At 42.1% G+C, this 16347-nt stretch overlaps 2 protein-coding genes across 2 annotated transcripts; one reads left to right on the top strand and one right to left on the bottom strand.

The window, feature by feature from the left end:
* Positions 1–4618: 4618 nt before the first annotated feature.
* On the top strand, positions 4619–6214 carry LOC118675048 (F-box only protein 31-like). The gene is made up of 2 exons (XM_036347176.1): positions 4619–4714; positions 4769–6214. Exons 1-2 carry the CDS (start codon positions 4619–4621, stop codon positions 6191–6193), a joined length of 1521 nt encoding a protein of 506 aa, XP_036203069.1. The 3' UTR covers positions 6194–6214.
* Positions 6215–11172: 4958 nt separating this feature from the next.
* On the bottom strand, positions 11173–12481 carry LOC118677363 (phosphatidylinositol 3,4,5-trisphosphate 3-phosphatase and dual-specificity protein phosphatase PTEN-like). The gene is given in 1 exon segment (XM_036352434.1): positions 11173–12481. A coding segment is annotated over 1 exon segment (1209 nt). The 5' UTR covers positions 12397–12481; the 3' UTR covers positions 11173–11187.
* Positions 12482–16347: the final 3866 nt, after the last annotated feature.

Here is a 16347-nt window from a genome sequence, read left to right as displayed (position 1 = left end):
ATGACCCAGTGATCCCACTTCTAGGAATATATCCCAAGAAACCAGAAACACCAATCAGAAAGGATATATGCACCCCTATGTTCATAGCAGCACAATTCACCATAGCTAAGATTTGGAAACTGCCTAAGTGCCCATCAGCAGATGAGTGGATTAGAAAACAGTGGTATATCTACACAATGGAATACTACGCTGCAGTAAAAAAGAAGGAACTCTTGCCATTTGCAACAGAATGGATGGAACTGGAGAGCATTTTGCTAAGTGAAATTAGCCAGTCAGAGAAAGATAAATACCACATGATCTCACTCATTTGTGGAATATAGAGAACTACATAGACTGATGAACAGGGACACATCCAAAGACAGAGAAACAGCAATCAGACTATCATTCCCCAGAGGGAAAGTAGGGGAGGGTGCGGGTAAGGGGAAGAGATCAACCAAAGGACTTGTATGCATGCATATAAGCCAAACCAATGGACATGGACAACAAGGGGATGAGAAAATGAGTGTGTGTGTGGGGGAGGGGGGGGTGGAAAGGTTGGGGGTTAATGGGGGAATGAGGACACATTTGTAATACCTTAACCAATAAAGAAATTTTAAAAAATAAATAAATAAAGTTAACAATCCTGAAAAAAAAGAAAAAAAAAAGAAAGGCATATGTATGATTTGAGTGTGAAAATAAGAAGAGAGAAAGAAGGGGCAGAAAAACTACTTTTAAAAAATGATGGCTGCATTTTTTGAAGTTTAATGAAAATCCTCACCCACTGATGCAAAAAAAAACCTCAACGAAGCTGAAACAGGAACATACAAAGAAAACTATACCAAACACATAATAGTCAAATTGTAGGGAAATCAAAGATAAAAAGAAAATCTTTAAAGAATCCAGAGGAAAAAAATACTCATTACAGGGAAACAAACATAAGAAAAGTTTCTGACTTCTGAGCAGAAATAATCCAAGCAAAGACTATGAATAATATCTTTCAATTGCTCAGAGAGAAAAAAACAACACACTCTCAACTAAAAATTCTTTATTTAGTAAAAATATACTTAAAAACTGAAGACAAAATAAAGACATATTCAGATAAACAAAAGTGGAGAAAATTCATAGCCAGCAAATTCACACTACATGAAATAGTAAAGGAAGTTCTTCAGACTGAAGAGAAATAATACCAGAGGGAAAGACAGATCTACGGGAATAAATGAAGAACATAGGGAATGGTAAAATTGTGGGGAAATATAATGGACTCCTTTTTTTCTGTAATGTCTTTAAAATAGAAGAATAATAAGGTATTATGGGGTCGGTAATGTAACAATATACACCAAATATTTAACAAAAGTTGTACAGAGGAAGGAGGGAAATAAATGAACATATACTATTCTAAGGCTCTCAAACTAAACATGAACTAGTATGATATCAGGTTACAATAGACTGTGAGAGGTTAGAACACATATTGTAAGGCCTTGGGCAACTACTAAAAAAAAGTGAATAAAACAAATGGGCTGGCTTATTTCACTTAGCCTGATACTCTACAAGTCCCTCCATGCTATCTCAAAGGGTAAGAGATTGTTCTTTTTTACTGCTGCACAGTATTCCATGCTATAAGTGTACAACAGCTTTTTTAGCCACTCATCTACTGACGGGCACTTAAGGCCAAGGTGCTTTGTAAATACCAGGGAGAGGTGCTTGGCAAGTCCTGGGGCTTCACAGGATGCTTCCTGCCCATGTGCCATTAGTATGTTGTGGACCAACATTCACGAGAATAAGACCACCGACTCCAATTAGGTCTTAAACAGCAAGTGAGGATTTATTGAACTGGCCAGTGGCTTCCACAGGCTTTCTCTTCCTGCAGCAGCCCCGAGCTTTGTGCTCGGCAAGCTTTTATACACAGAAACCACAAACGTCCTTGATTTACAGTTACAAGGGTCTAATCAGGACATTGACACGCAGATGTCTAGGAGTGGGAAACTTAGAGATATGCCTGGTTACCTATCCTTCACCCCATCCGTGTTAAAATTTTTTACTGACATTCAATTCACCACAGTAGGTAAGGCCCAGAACAATGGTAGAGGTGTGGGTGGTGAGTAGAGTGGGAGAGCTGTGTAAACAGATAGAACATCATGGGAAAAGGCTGGGAGATAGTGTAACAGGACAACCAAAGGGTCTGGGCTGCCTGTAACTACTTGAGCCACTTCAGCAGAGACAGGGTTGAATCATATATGAGTGTTTATTCTTATAATGCCAGCAGTATGGGAGAGCAACAGGTCATCCACAAAAATCTGCTTTGCAGCCCCCTATAACCCAGCTGCTTGTCTGTGGTAAAACAAAGATTACCTGGGGAAGGAGAGATTACAGGCATGGAGAAGTAGGAGGCTGGGGTGGGACTCCATTGTTTGGGCAACAAAGTTGTTAATCTTTCCATGATAATAAGCTGTTCTTGAATGAGAATGGACCACATTCCAAGGCTAACTCCCTGATCCAAGACTGACTCCCAGGTCCCAGGGGCATACAACTCTTAGCCAGGTCAGAATGTCCTTTCTTGAACCAACACAAGGTAATCATGGTTAACAGAGCACAATTAGTATTTCCCATAACCATAACTAATCCCCCAATATTCTATTTTTTTTTCCCCTCTAACCATAGCAGCAGCCTCTGTCTCTCCTTTGATCTATTGACCTGCCTTTGACCTTCCTACACAGATTTCTTCCTAGAGCAGTGGTGTCCCTGGCTCTCTCAATCCTGGGAGAGAAAAGATGATTGGATCTCTTCACTAGCCGATCAAGCCCTCCTAGCGCCATACACCAGCTGCACTCACATTCCTAGGTTCTCCTTGACCCACCAGACACACATGTACCCTTGGAGACCATCCCTCAAAACCCCATCAATACAGGATCCTAAAAGAAGAGTCTTTACGCCCATTACCCGGTTACATACAAATAATAATATAGGACTATTTTTCAAAGGAGGGATTGGGAAATTTTAGTGTTTAAATGATCCAAGTCGGTGTCTGTGGCAGACACCCCCCTATCAAATAAACCACCTAATGTCAATTCCTGACAAAAGGCAAATCAAATTCCTCCCAGGGCACTAAGAGGACCCTCCAAAGGTGAGAGTGTTTCTCTGGTAGGAATCCAGGAAAGTGGAGAGAGGGAATCTAGCTGCTCTCAACATGAGAATGGAAGCCTGTCTGAATGTTCATAGTGGGCAGATCCTATGAACTGTTGTGCCCAGATTTCATGATTCCCAAGAACCCACAGGGAGCCAGCGAGTCCGATGCAAAAGCAAAGAGTCATTCATTTCAAACCTAGGTTTGGCTCCCCTGCCACACTCACCGATGCAACGGTAAGCTCCAGTGGCCGAGAGAGAGAAAACTCTGTGTGGAGAGAGGTTTTATAGGGGGTTGGGGTAAGGGGAGGAGAAAGGACTGTGGGCCCTGCCGATTGGCCAGGCGCCAGTCTGTGTCTCATTACACAGGATGTGGTCATAGTGATGGCGTGCACTTCCCTTGACTATCATTGGCCAGTCCAGAGAAATCCTGGGCATGGCCAGCAGTGGCTTGGCTTCCAGGAAGAAGCCTTGCTGAGCACATGGCCAAGGTAAGATGGAAGGCATAGCCCTTACCCTGGGGCAAGGTGGAGGGCGTAGTCCTCGCCCTTTCAGAACTTTTTTTTTTGAGGGTATCCATTCACCCAAGGTACTGGCAAGGTTAGTCACTTGAAAGTGAAGAACTGAGGTCAACTGAAAGTGAAGAACTCCAGTCCATCCTTGCTCACATGTAAGAGTCCATTCCTACCAGGGCCTGAGAGATTTGGCAGAGGCTGGGTGAAGGCTGAGCATAGAAGAGATTTCCCTTATGGAGTTCAAGGTCAAGTCAACCTACAGTCAATAACTCTGCTCTAAACTATAATAAAATACCGCTCAACACTCCATAGGATGGCTATAATATATTTTTTTAAAAAGCATTCATGAGAATGTTTAAAAATTGGACCCCTCGTACATTGGTGGAAATGTAAAATAGGGGGCCACGATGGAAAACGTTTTTGGCAGTTCCTCAACATGCTAAGCATAGAGTTACCAGATGACCCAGAAGTTCCACTTCTAGGGACATACCCAAAAGAAATGGAAACATGTTCACACAAAAAACTTGTACACAATGTTCATAGAGGCGTTATTCAAAGGAGCCTCAAACTGGAAACAACCCAAATATTCATCAACTGATGAATGGGTAAACAAAATGTGGTATAGCCATATACTAGAATATAGCATACATAAAACTTTAAAATGTTATGCTAAGTGAAAGAAGCCAGTCACAAAAGACCAGATATTATGACTGCATTTATGTGAAATGTCCCTCCCCCCCCCTTCCCATAGGCATATCCCTGGAGGCATATCCATACAGAATGCAGATTAGTGATTGCCTGGGGCTAGGGTGGGAGGACAGGGAGGGGGCACTGGGAAAGGGAGGCAACTGTTACTGGTTATGGGTTTAAAGTCCTACAATTGGCTCCTCTCTGAGGGGGCGTGGCTAGGCCCTGGGGGGCGTGACTCTCGGGCTGGATGAGCCAGCTTAAAGCCCTGATGAGGCCCAGGGGCCCACACTGTGGTGGCTGTTACTCCTGGTGGCATGGAGGAGTGCGCTTGCCTCTGTGCCATGGGCTCTTCGCGGGGATGTCGGTGTCGGTGTCGGTGTCGTCAGAAGCGCCAGCGCCCAGCTGAGACAGCAGCGGCTGAAGGCAAGCGGTGTCGTCAGGAGTGCCAGGGCCGAGCTGAGAAGGCAGCAGCCGAGGGCAAGCGGGACCCGGCCCCCGCAGAAAAGCACATGGAGGCGCATGCGGCAGCGGGATGCTGTGCGAGGAGTGGAGGAATCGCAAGTCCCATGCTGCCCCTGCACTGCTCACTGCAGGACCTGCCGGTGGAAATGCTGGTGGAGATCTTCGCCTCGCTCCCCGGCACAGATCTGCCCAGCCTGGCCCTGACCTGCACCAAATTCCACCGCATCCTGCACATCGACAGCATCTGGAGACGGCGCTGCCGCGAGGAGTTTGGCATTTGTGAAAATTTGCAGAATCTGGAGACGATAGGTTTGTCTTATCGAGAAGTCTATGCGAAGCTGTTCCACCCATACAGACACATTTTGGGATTGTGGCAGCTAGATACTGAGGACTATAGAACACTGCTGAATGTCGTGGTGGACGGCTTATGCATTACTGGTTGGACGTACGGGCCTTGCCTTAACACCCATGTGGATGGCCCAATGCAATTCAAGCCCGCGTTCAGAATTCACCTGACGGAGAGGAAATCAGCCACGGTGGAGTGCATGGAAGGCCGCCACAGCAGGCCCCACAGCCGCCACATGCAAATTCAGAAGGACAGGTTCACCACCCAGTGCAACAAGACAGACCACCTTAAGGATTTACCAAGGCAGCTTAGGGACGAATGGGGGCGGGTGCTGGTGCAGGAGGACAGACAGCAGTATGACTGCCTGACCTTCCGCCGCCTCTACCTCCCGCCGAGCCACCCAGATGACCTCATCAGGCCAGGCCTCTTCCAAGCCAACTGCAATGCCTATGGCCTATCGATTGCCATGCTCAGCTTCCATGGGAAGTATGCCAGGGTCACGAAGGTCACGGGAATAACCAAGACATTAGCGTTAGAGATCCACCTCATGCGCCGCATCCAGCTGCCAGATGGCAAGATCTTCCGCAACTTCCACAAGCTCTCCCGCTTGGTCCAGGAGATTGACGAGCAGGTAATCCGGGAGCAGCAGCAGCAGCAAGAAGATGGGACTGAGGAAAGCGAGGGCCATGGCTGGCAGAGCCCTACCCAGCCCAGCGTCAGAGAGTCCGGGGCTGCAGCTTTGGAGGAGCGGCCTATTCCGTTTGTTCTGCCTGTGGGAGTGCACTCAAGAGACCACAACTACCCCCGAACCTGCAGGATGTGTTTCTATGGCGTGGACACTGCTACTTTTACTGTTAACTTTTATGGCTTCGCCGACACCAGGCGCTACCCTGGAGTCTTCATCCTGTTCGATGAGAACCACTTCGGGTTCATCTGGCCTGAGGTGAATTACTTCATCCTGTTCGGCAGAGTCCATAACACCTTCCAGAATGTGGAGGCACCATCCTCGCAGGCCTTCCTGGAGATGCTCAAGAAGATGCAGTCCGGACCCCCTGGGAGGAGCAGCTTGCATGCACTTTGAAGATTTGACCTTCTGACCAGGTTACCCACCTTGGTTTGTTTTTTAAATCCTCATCCGGGGATATTTTCCCATTGATGCTTAGAGAGAGTGGGGGAGAGAGGGAAAGACAGAAATATTGATGTGAGGGAAACACATCAGTTGGTTGCCTCCTGCCCAAGCCCGGACCAGGGCCAGGCTGGGTAGGAGCCAGCAACTGAGGTAGAAATAAACCTTAGACCAGTGGTCTCAACCTACCTAATGCCGTGACTCTTTAATACAGTTCCTGATGTTGTGGTGACCCCCAATTTCATTGTTACAAATTGAACATAATTAAAGCATAGTGATTAATCACAAAAACAATATGTAATCATATATGTGTTTTCCCATGGTCTCAACCTGTGAAAGGTCGTTCGACACCGCCCCCCCCCCCCCCCCCCCCCTCAAAGGGGTCGTGATCCACAGGTTGAGAACCGCCACCTTAGACCTTTCCATCTGCAGGTCCAGGCTCTATCCAGTGAGCCAAACCAGCTAGGAAGGAAAGATCCTAAAATTAGATAGTGGTAATTGTTAGATTGTACAACTCTGAATATAATAAAAACCACTGAATTGTACATTTTAAAATGGTGGGTTTTATAGTATGTGAATTACATCTCAATAAAGCTGTTATTAAAAATAAAAGACAAATGGGCTAACAAAAGTAGAGAAAGGAAAATGGAACAATAAAAATACTGATTATTCTAAAATAGGCTAGAAACATAGGAACAAAGAACATTGAAAACAAATAGAAAATAAATAGCAAAATGGTAGATTTAAACTCTGCAATATGAATAATTGCATGAAACATAAATGTGTACATACAATAATTAAAAAATATGGACTTTCAAACTGGATATAAGGTGAAATAGAACTATAAAAGACACAGTTAAATATAAAGATACAGGTAGTGGAAGGGGAAAGGACTAAAGAACATATACCATGCAAATGTAAACATGCAAAAGCTTGTTTGGCTATATTAGTATCAAAGTGAAATTTAAAGCAAGGATATTACAGAAAATTAGAAAAAGATGTTTGATAATGATAAATGTGTCAGTTCATAAAAAGACATAGCAAAAGTTAACAAGTATGTACCCAACAACAGAGCTTCAAATATATGGAGTCAAACCTGATCCAAATAGAAGGAAAAATGGAGAAACACACAATTATAGTTGGAGAAGTAGACAGGAAAGCAGTAAGGATATGGAAAACTGAAATAGCTCTATCAATCACTTTGACCTATGTGACATTAGTAGAATATGTCACCCAACCAGAGCAGAGAATACACATTCTTTTCCAGTACATATAGGACATTCATCAATGTGAATCATACAAACTATATCAAGTCTTTGTACTTTTGTTTCAAAGAAACAAAATTACACACCATATGCTTTCTCATCGTAGTGAAATATAAAGCAGAGAAATAACACCACAATTTTTTTCTTTGAAAATATTAATTGGTAAGCCTGTGGAAAGACAATTTTTTAAAAAAGAAATGTGCTATCAAGCTACAAAGAAAACATGAAGGAACCTTAAATGCATATTGCTAAGTGAAATAAACCAATCTGAAAAGACTACATACTTAATGACTCCAAATATATGACATCCTGGAAAAAGCAAAACAATAGAGGTAGTAGAAAGGTCAGTGATTGCCAGGTGTTTAGAGGAAGGAAAGGAGAGATGAATAGGTGGAACACAGGGAAATTTTAGGGCAGTGAAACTACACTGTATGGTACCTTCAGGGTGGATATGGATCATTACACATTTGTCAAAACCCATAGAAAGTACAATACATAGAGTGAGCACTAATGTAAACTGTGAACTTTAGTCAATAATAATGTATCAATATTGGCTCATCATTGTTAACAGGGGAATGACATTGATGAAAGCTGTTAATAATAATGTGAAATTGGAGGGAGTATATAGGAACTCTTTACTTAACACTAATTTTTTATTAAACCTAAAACTTCTCAAAAATAAAGTCTAGCCCTAGCAGGTTTGGCTCAATGGATAGAGTGTTGGTCTGTGAACTGAAAGGTCCCAGGTTCAATTCCTGTCAAGGGCACATACCCAGATTGCAGGCTCCATCCCCAGTAGGAGGTGTGCAGGAGGCAAACAATCAATGATTCTCTATCATCACTGATGTTTCTATCTCTCTCTCCCTCTCCCTTCCTCTCTGAAATCAATAAAAAAAATAAAGTCTATTTTAAAACAGTAAAGATAAAACACAAATTACTAGTATCATGAGAAAAAGAAGAAATATGATGACAAGTTTTATACATATTTAAAATAATAAGGGAATAGTATGAAAACTTTATGCCACTAAAATTGACAGCATACATAAAATGGGCAAATTCCTTGAAAGATACAAATTACTGGAGCTAAAACAAGAAGAAATGGAAACTATAAATAGCCCTGTATCAGTTAAGGAACTGGGATCTATAATTCAAAGCCTTCCCAGATGGCTTTATATATTCTATCAAATCTTTTTTAAATAAACGTTACCAATATTACAGAAAATATTTCCAAAAATAGAAAGTGAAAGAACACTTCTCAGCTTGTTTTACATGGTTGCATAACTCTGAATTTATAAGCTGACAAAGACATTACAAGAAAAAAAATTACTGGCCAAAAATTTAAAGAAAATATTAGTAAATAATATCCAGTAATATTTGATCATATGGAATTTGTACCCAGGAATGTAAAGTTGGTTTAACACTCAAAAACCAATCAACTCAATTAATCACAGTAAGAAAATAAAGGAGAAAAACCAAATGATCATCTCAATAGATACAAAAAAATTAACTTGACATAATTAATTCAACATCAGCAAACACAATTCAACTCAGTAAAGCAACAATAGAGATTTCTCAAGCTAATAGAGGTCATCTATATTTTTTTAAAAAATAGAGCTATTTAATGGTGAAAAACTAAATACTTTCCCTCTCAGATCAGCAACAAGACAAGAATGTTCTCACCACTACTGTTTCGCATTGTATAGGAGGTACGAGCAAGTGCAGCCAGGCAAGAAAAATAAATGAAAACATCAGATTGTAAACAAGAACATAAACCAGTATTTATTCACAAACAACATGATTATTTGTAGAAAATCTTTAGGAATCCACATATTAAAAAAGGCTACAAGCATAAGTGAGTTTAGCAATTATGTTTACTAGTAAAAGATCAGCATGCAAAAATGTATTGAATTCCTATATACTAGAAATTAAAAATTAAATTGGAAAAGAATGCTCTTAATAATAGTACCCATGATATTAAATGCAAATATTTACATTTAGATTACCAAATATGTGCAAGACCTGAACATTGAAAATTACAAAATACTGAAAGAAATTAAAGATAACAAATAAATGGAAAGATATATATCATGTTCAAGAATTGAATGTTTTAATGATAAGATGTTATGTTCATATATTGAAGTCCTAACCCCCTATACCTCAGAATGTGACCCTACTTGGAGATCAAGCATTTAAAGAGGTAATTAGGTGGGCTAGCTGGTTTGGCTCAGTGGATGGAGCGCTGGCCTGCAGACTGAAGGGTATATACCTTGGTTGTGGGCACATCCCCAGTGGCGAGTGTGCAGGAGGCAGCTGAATTGATGTTTCTCTCTCATCAATGTTTCTAACTCTCTTTCCCTCTCCCTTTCTCTCTGTAAAAAATCAATAAAATTTATTTTTTTAAAAAACAAAAAATAAAGAGGTAATTAGGTAAAATAAAGTCATATGGGTGGGCCATAATATAATACAATAGGTGTCTTTATAAAAAGAGAAATCTGGACACAGACAGCACACCAACCCAGAGGTGACTATGTGAGGACATGAGAAGGCAGCCATATACAAGCCTAGGGAAGAGACCTAAGAAAATGACCCATTGAGGAAAAACCTAGACGGTGGCATAGGTAAACACCAGAAATTGCTGCCTCCCACAAGAAATTAAAAAATACCACTAAAAGACAAAACAGACATCATCCAGAACTACAGGAAGGCTGGCTGAGTGGAAATTCTACAACTAGAAGGAAAGAGAAAAGCACACTGAGACTCAGAGGAGCTGCAGAGGTGGAGTCCAGAGGTACGGAGGTACAGGTGGCAAGGGCTGTCGACTGAGGACGAGGCTGTCTCTTTGAATCAGGAGGGAGTCACAAGCCCCCGACTGCTCTGAACTCCAGTTCCGGGAAGTCTCTGGGGACCCGGACTCGTGCAGGGAGAGACTGGACGGTCTGGCAGCAGGCAGAACTCAGAACTCAAGGGCAGCTTTCTCTTGGGAGATGCTTGCAGCAATTACCGGGACACTGAGAGGCGGGGCCCCTTAGGGCAGGGCTGAGGATCAGCCATAGCTGCTTGCTCTGCCCTGTTGACCCCCTGAGACCCCGCCCCACCCAAGCTGCAGCAGAGGCTTTTGCATATGAATGGCCTGGCCCTTTGCAATCTGAAAATTACCTAACAAACTGCAGCTGGGCCAGACAGACCCAGAACTTCCAAGAGAAGACCCAAGATCCCACAGCAGCTTACATTGCTTCAAAGCTGGGCCTCATTTGGGCACCTCCAAGCCCCAAACAAGGAAGGGGAATCTGTAGATCTCTTCGTAGCTCCTGCTGGGTAGCCTCAGGCAGAGGCTAAATTAGCACCTCCTTAGATCAAAGAGCCAGTGTACCCAGTGATCAGAGTGGGACCATTCAGATTACAACTCCTCAGATCCATAAGGGACACACTCAGGGGACAGACTCAGTGAGCACCAAAGCCCCACTGAAACAAGTCTTTTTTTTTTTTTTTTTTTTTTTTTTTTTTTTTTTTTTTGACAACAAGTGTCAAAACCCTGTGGATGTATAGGGTAAAACAAGATTGGTCAGGAAAAGAGAATTGTTCCTATAACTGGTAATCTGACACAATGTCCTAAAAAAGGTCCATTTTCAGTTTATTCAAGTTTGTTTTCATGGTGTTTTATCCCTCTTCATAAAAAAAAAAAATTCAGACTTTCGTAATTTGTGTATGCTGATCTTCATCAAAAGGTTCATTCACTCGATCAGAGTCAGTGGTGTCAGAATACCTATAATGATCAGGTTCATTGTCACTAACATCTGGTGTTACAGAAGTTGAACTGCTAGCCTCTGGATTTGATGGCTCCGCTACTGTTTTTGTGAAGTACAGCTTCACCTTAAAATTTGGAGAAAAGTATCGATTGGCCTTGTCTTTATTTGCTTTGTTGAGATCATTTTTTGTTAAAGTGAGTACTAGATATTCCTTGTCATTATCTGATCGCTCTATACTGCAAATACTATCAATTTCTTGATCACATAGACTTCCATTTTCTACTTTTTCTGACGTTTCCTCTGGTCCTGGTATGAAGAATGTATTTACCCAAAAATGAAACATTTTGTCCTTCTTTAGCTTGTTCTGTTTGTGGAAGAACTCTACTTTGATGTCACCACACACAGGCAATGGTTGAGGGAACTCAAAGTACATGAACTTGTCTCCCCGACGTGTGGGTCCTGAACTGGAGGAATATATCTTCACCTTGAGCTGGCAAACCACAAAATGAGGATTTCAGGTTCCGCCACTGAACATTGGAATAGTTTCAAACATCATCTTGTGAAACAACAGTGCCACTAGTCTATAATCCAGATGATTCTTTAACAGGTAGCTATAATAATACACATAGCGCCTCTGACTGGGAATAGTTACTCCCTTTTTGTCTCTGGACCTTACTTCCCCATAGAAATCTAGGGCCTCTTGTGCCTTTAAAAATTTGCCCCGATGTAACAGATATGCACAAATCATTACACCAGTTCGTCCCTTTCCAGCTTTACAGTGAATTGCTGCAACATGATTGTCGTCTTCACTTAGCCATTGGTCAAGATCTTCACAAAAGGGTTTGATAAGTTCTAGTTGTGGTGGATTATGGTCTTCAAAAGGATACTGTGCAACTCTGCAGTTAAATTTGGCAGTTTCATAATGTCTTTCAGCACATAGATTGTATATCTTGTAATGTTTTTTATGCTTTGAATCCAAAAACCTTACTACATCATCAATATTGTTCCTGTATACACCTTCAAGTCTTTCTGCAGGAAACCCCATAGCAATAATGTTTGGATAAATATAGGTCAAGTCTAAGTCGAATCCATCCTCTTGGTATCTCCTTTTGTTTCTGCTAATGATCTCCTTGATGATGGCTGTCATGTCTGGGAGCCGGTGGCTGAAGAAGAAGGAGGAGAGAGACGGCAGGAGCGGCTGGTGGCAAGGCTTCTTCTGCAGGATGGAAATGGCTTTGGACTTGGCGGCCGTGGAGGCCCCTCGCTCGGCAGCCGCGGGGCTCTGGACCACAGCCGGGTAACGGCTGCTGCGGCAGCCGCCAGATGGTTGCAGCGGCGGCGTGAAGCAAGTCTTGCCCCAGAAGGGTGTCTCCAGTACAGAAGTTCTCCCCCTGTAGACACTGCTGATTCTCAGAGCCAATTGGCCTGGAGGTCAATTCCTCCCAGTGATACCTGCAACAATCAAGGCTTAACTACAACAAGACTGTGCACAAAGCTCACAAAGGGATGCACCAAGAGTGTCCACCTCAGGTAATTGGGGAGGCTGAGCCACTGGGCCCTATGGGACACCTAACACAGAAAGCCACTCTATCAACACAGGGAAGCATAAAAAATGTGGAGACAAAGAAACAGGACACAAATGACAGAAATGGAGGAAAGCAAATGACTGGATATAGAGTTCAAAATCACACTTTCAAGGTTTTTCAAGAACTTTCTAGAAACCGCTGATAAATTTAGTAAGACCCTCAAAAAGTCTGGTGAGACCGCCGATAAATGTAGTGAGACCCTCAAGAAATTTAGTGAGACCCTCGAGGTTATGAAAAAGGACCAACTAGAAATTAAGCATACACTGACTGAAATAAAGGATATTATGCAGAGTTCCTACAACAGGCTAGAGGATCACAAGAATCAAGTCAAAGATTTGAAATACGAAGAAGCAAAAACACCCAACCAGAAAAGCAAAATGAAAAAAGAATCCAAAAATACGAAGATAGTGTAAGGAGCCTCTGGGACAGCTTCAAGCACACCAACATCGAATTATAGGGGTGCTAGAAGAAGAGAGAGAGCAAGATATTGAAAATCTATTTGAAGAAATAATGACAGAAAACTTCCCTACCTGGTGAAAGAAATAGACTTACAAGTCCAGGAAGCACAGAGAACCCCAAACAAAAGGAATCCAAAGAGGACCACACCAAGAAACATCATAATTAAAATGCCAAGGGCAAAAGACAAAGAGAGAATCTTAAAAGCAGCAAGAGAAAGACAGTCAGTTACCTACAAGGGAGTACCCATACGACTGTGAGCTGATTTCTGAACAGAAACTTTGCAGACCAGAAGGGAGTGGCAAGAAATATTCAAAGTGATGAATAGCAAGAACCTACAACCAAGATTAGTTTACTCAGCAAAGCTATCATTCAGAATTGAAGGTCAGATAAAGAGCTTCACAGATAAGGAAAAGCTAAAGGAGTTCATCACCACCAAACCAGTATTATATGAAATGCTGAAAGGTATCCTTTAAGAAGAGGAGGAAGAAGAAAAAGGTAAAGATACAAATTATGGACAACAAATACACATCTATCAACAAGTGAATCTAAAAATCAAGTGAATATATAATCTGATGAACAGAATAAACTGGCGATTATAATAGAATCAGGGGCATAGAAAGGGAGTGGACTGACTATTCGTGGGGGGGAAAGGGGTGTGGGGGATGCGGGAAGAGACTGGACAAAAATCGTACACCTATGGATGAGGACAGTGGGGGTTGGGCGGTGAGGGCGGAGGGGGGCTGGAAACCGGGTGGAGGGGAGCTACGGGGGGAAAAAAGAGGAACAACTGTAATAATCTGAACAATAAAGATTTAATTTAAAAGAAAAAGAAAATGACCCATTAATAATTATTTATTAAAGATAAATTCAAATTCCATAAAAAGACTATGAAAGAATGTTCATAATGCCTTTATTTATGATAGTCCTAAACTGGAAATAACCCAATTACCTATCAAATATGAATAAACACAATGTCGCATGTTTACACAGTTGATGTTACTCTGCAATGAAACTAACTCTTAATGCACTTAAAATTTGTACACCTAACTGCATGTAAATTGTACCTCAATAAAGTTAAAATATTTATTACAGCAGAAGTTGAGAATTATTTAGAAAAAAAATAAATCAGAGAGGAAATGGAGAGTGCAGGGGGTAGTGGGTTTCTATTTTACATGGGATGATCTGAAGTCCCCTTCTGGATGGCATTTGTAGAAGAAACTTGAAAGAAATGATTAATAGAGGGAAGGGTGTTCCCTGAGATAGAGGAATCCGAATGTGCAAAGACAGACCTTGAGGCAAAAGTCTTCCTCAAGCAGAAGCAAACAGGACAGTATGGCTCAAGCGATAGTCGAGTGGTGTATGTTAAGAGATGAGGTCTAAGAAGACAAGGGTTCAGATCACATAGGTCTTGTAAGACATTGTAACGACTCAGGGTTTTGCTCTGAGTGCGAAGGAGTGCAAGGTCCTTTAGAACGCCCGTGTGATAAGAATAAACTCATGGCATGAAACAAGCAAGGGCAAAAGCAGAGATGGGCTAGAATATTGTCTTGATGGCTTGGACAAAAGTAGTAGCAGTGAAAAGTGGTCACAGTCTGGATATATTTTGAAAGTAGAGACCACAGGTTTTTCTAGTGGATAGAATGTGGGATCTGAGTGGAAAAAAGAAGTGAAGAATAAGTGAGTTTTTAGCCAGAGCCCTATTAGAATTAGACCCCAGGTGGTGCTGCTCCAAAGCTAGCTAGCACTTATAGTTGGTTTCCTCCCCCCAAAACTCCGCTGATAAATATTACTGATGCCTCTAATCCAGCTCAGCATGCTGACAGGCTCTGCCCCTTTAAGAATCATCCAGCCTACTTCCCATCTTCCCTTCAGAACCTGCCTTTCTGACCTGATTTATCTGGTTAAATTTTGCCTTTCTGACCAGTTCCTTTGGGTTCTGCCTTCACCTGGACCCCCTGGTCCTCTGCTTCTTCTTTGTCCATAGACATTGTCTTTTTGGATTCCCTGGCACCCTCCCCCTACTCCATACTCTGATGCCTTAGGCAACTGCTAATTCACACCTTTGCAATAACCCCCAGGTCTGACAAAAGGCCCAAGACAGCTTATAGTGACCAGGAGAGAAGTTCAGAAAATCATAAAGTTTCAAGGGAGAACCTATAGGTAAAACCATGCCCTGCACAAAGTACAGAGACAAAAGACCACGTTTGGATTGAGATCCATCCAGCTCTTTCTCTGATCCCAAGACCTGAGCCCCAGTGCTGGGCTCCAATTCGTCCACTCAAAGGAGACGCCTTTTATGTAAGACACTTTTTCCTAATTTGCCCAAAGATATTATATGTACAAAAGAAGTCCCTGTTTTATGGCCAGACAGCATGACTCTGATTCACAAAGGTTGGGCTTTTTTTATTCTAGAAACAACACTGAAAACTTTAGTAGAGTGCCTTAAACTGCTGTCTCTCTGGCTTAGAATTTTTGAAAATTTTTAGTTGTAAGAGGAGAGCAAATTTCGTTGATATCGGCGTATCAGAAGGCAGTTTTTCTAGGTAGTATCTCTTGTCTTGTCCCACTTCGACATGCTTTGTTTCTCCTACACTCCAGAAGAGCAAACAGCTTTTGCTTATTTCTACTGAACATGGTTCCTTTTTCTCTGATGTTGTCTGAATTGAACCTGAGAAGCTGGCATAATTGTGCAATTCACATCTAGCGAAAGTTGAACTTTGAACAGTAACTGGAGATCTGAGCAGGTAAAGGCATCTGACAAGAGTTTGTACTTGACAACAGCAGCATCCGTTCTCTTTGGAATAAAGATGTAACTGATTCAGTGCCCTCTCTTTCCCGGCTATTGCAATGTTGACTTCAAGTGTCAGTATGACCTGACTATTTATCTGGTAAGAACTCAATTAATTTGTGTCCAGACACATTAATTGTTCTTACTTTACATTTGACCCTTGTATTTGGTCCCTGACCTCTGGTCCCACTTTCGCATGGAAATCTCCCTCTCAGTGGCAACGCGTCACGCACTGGCATACAGCTGCTCACTGCTGATTCTGACT

This window comes from Myotis myotis, unplaced genomic scaffold (assembly GCF_014108235.1).
Source record: "Myotis myotis isolate mMyoMyo1 unplaced genomic scaffold, mMyoMyo1.p scaffold_m19_p_2, whole genome shotgun sequence".
NCBI lineage: Eukaryota > Metazoa > Chordata > Mammalia > Chiroptera > Vespertilionidae > Myotis > Myotis myotis.
This window is presented reverse-complemented; position numbering and strand designations above follow the sequence as displayed.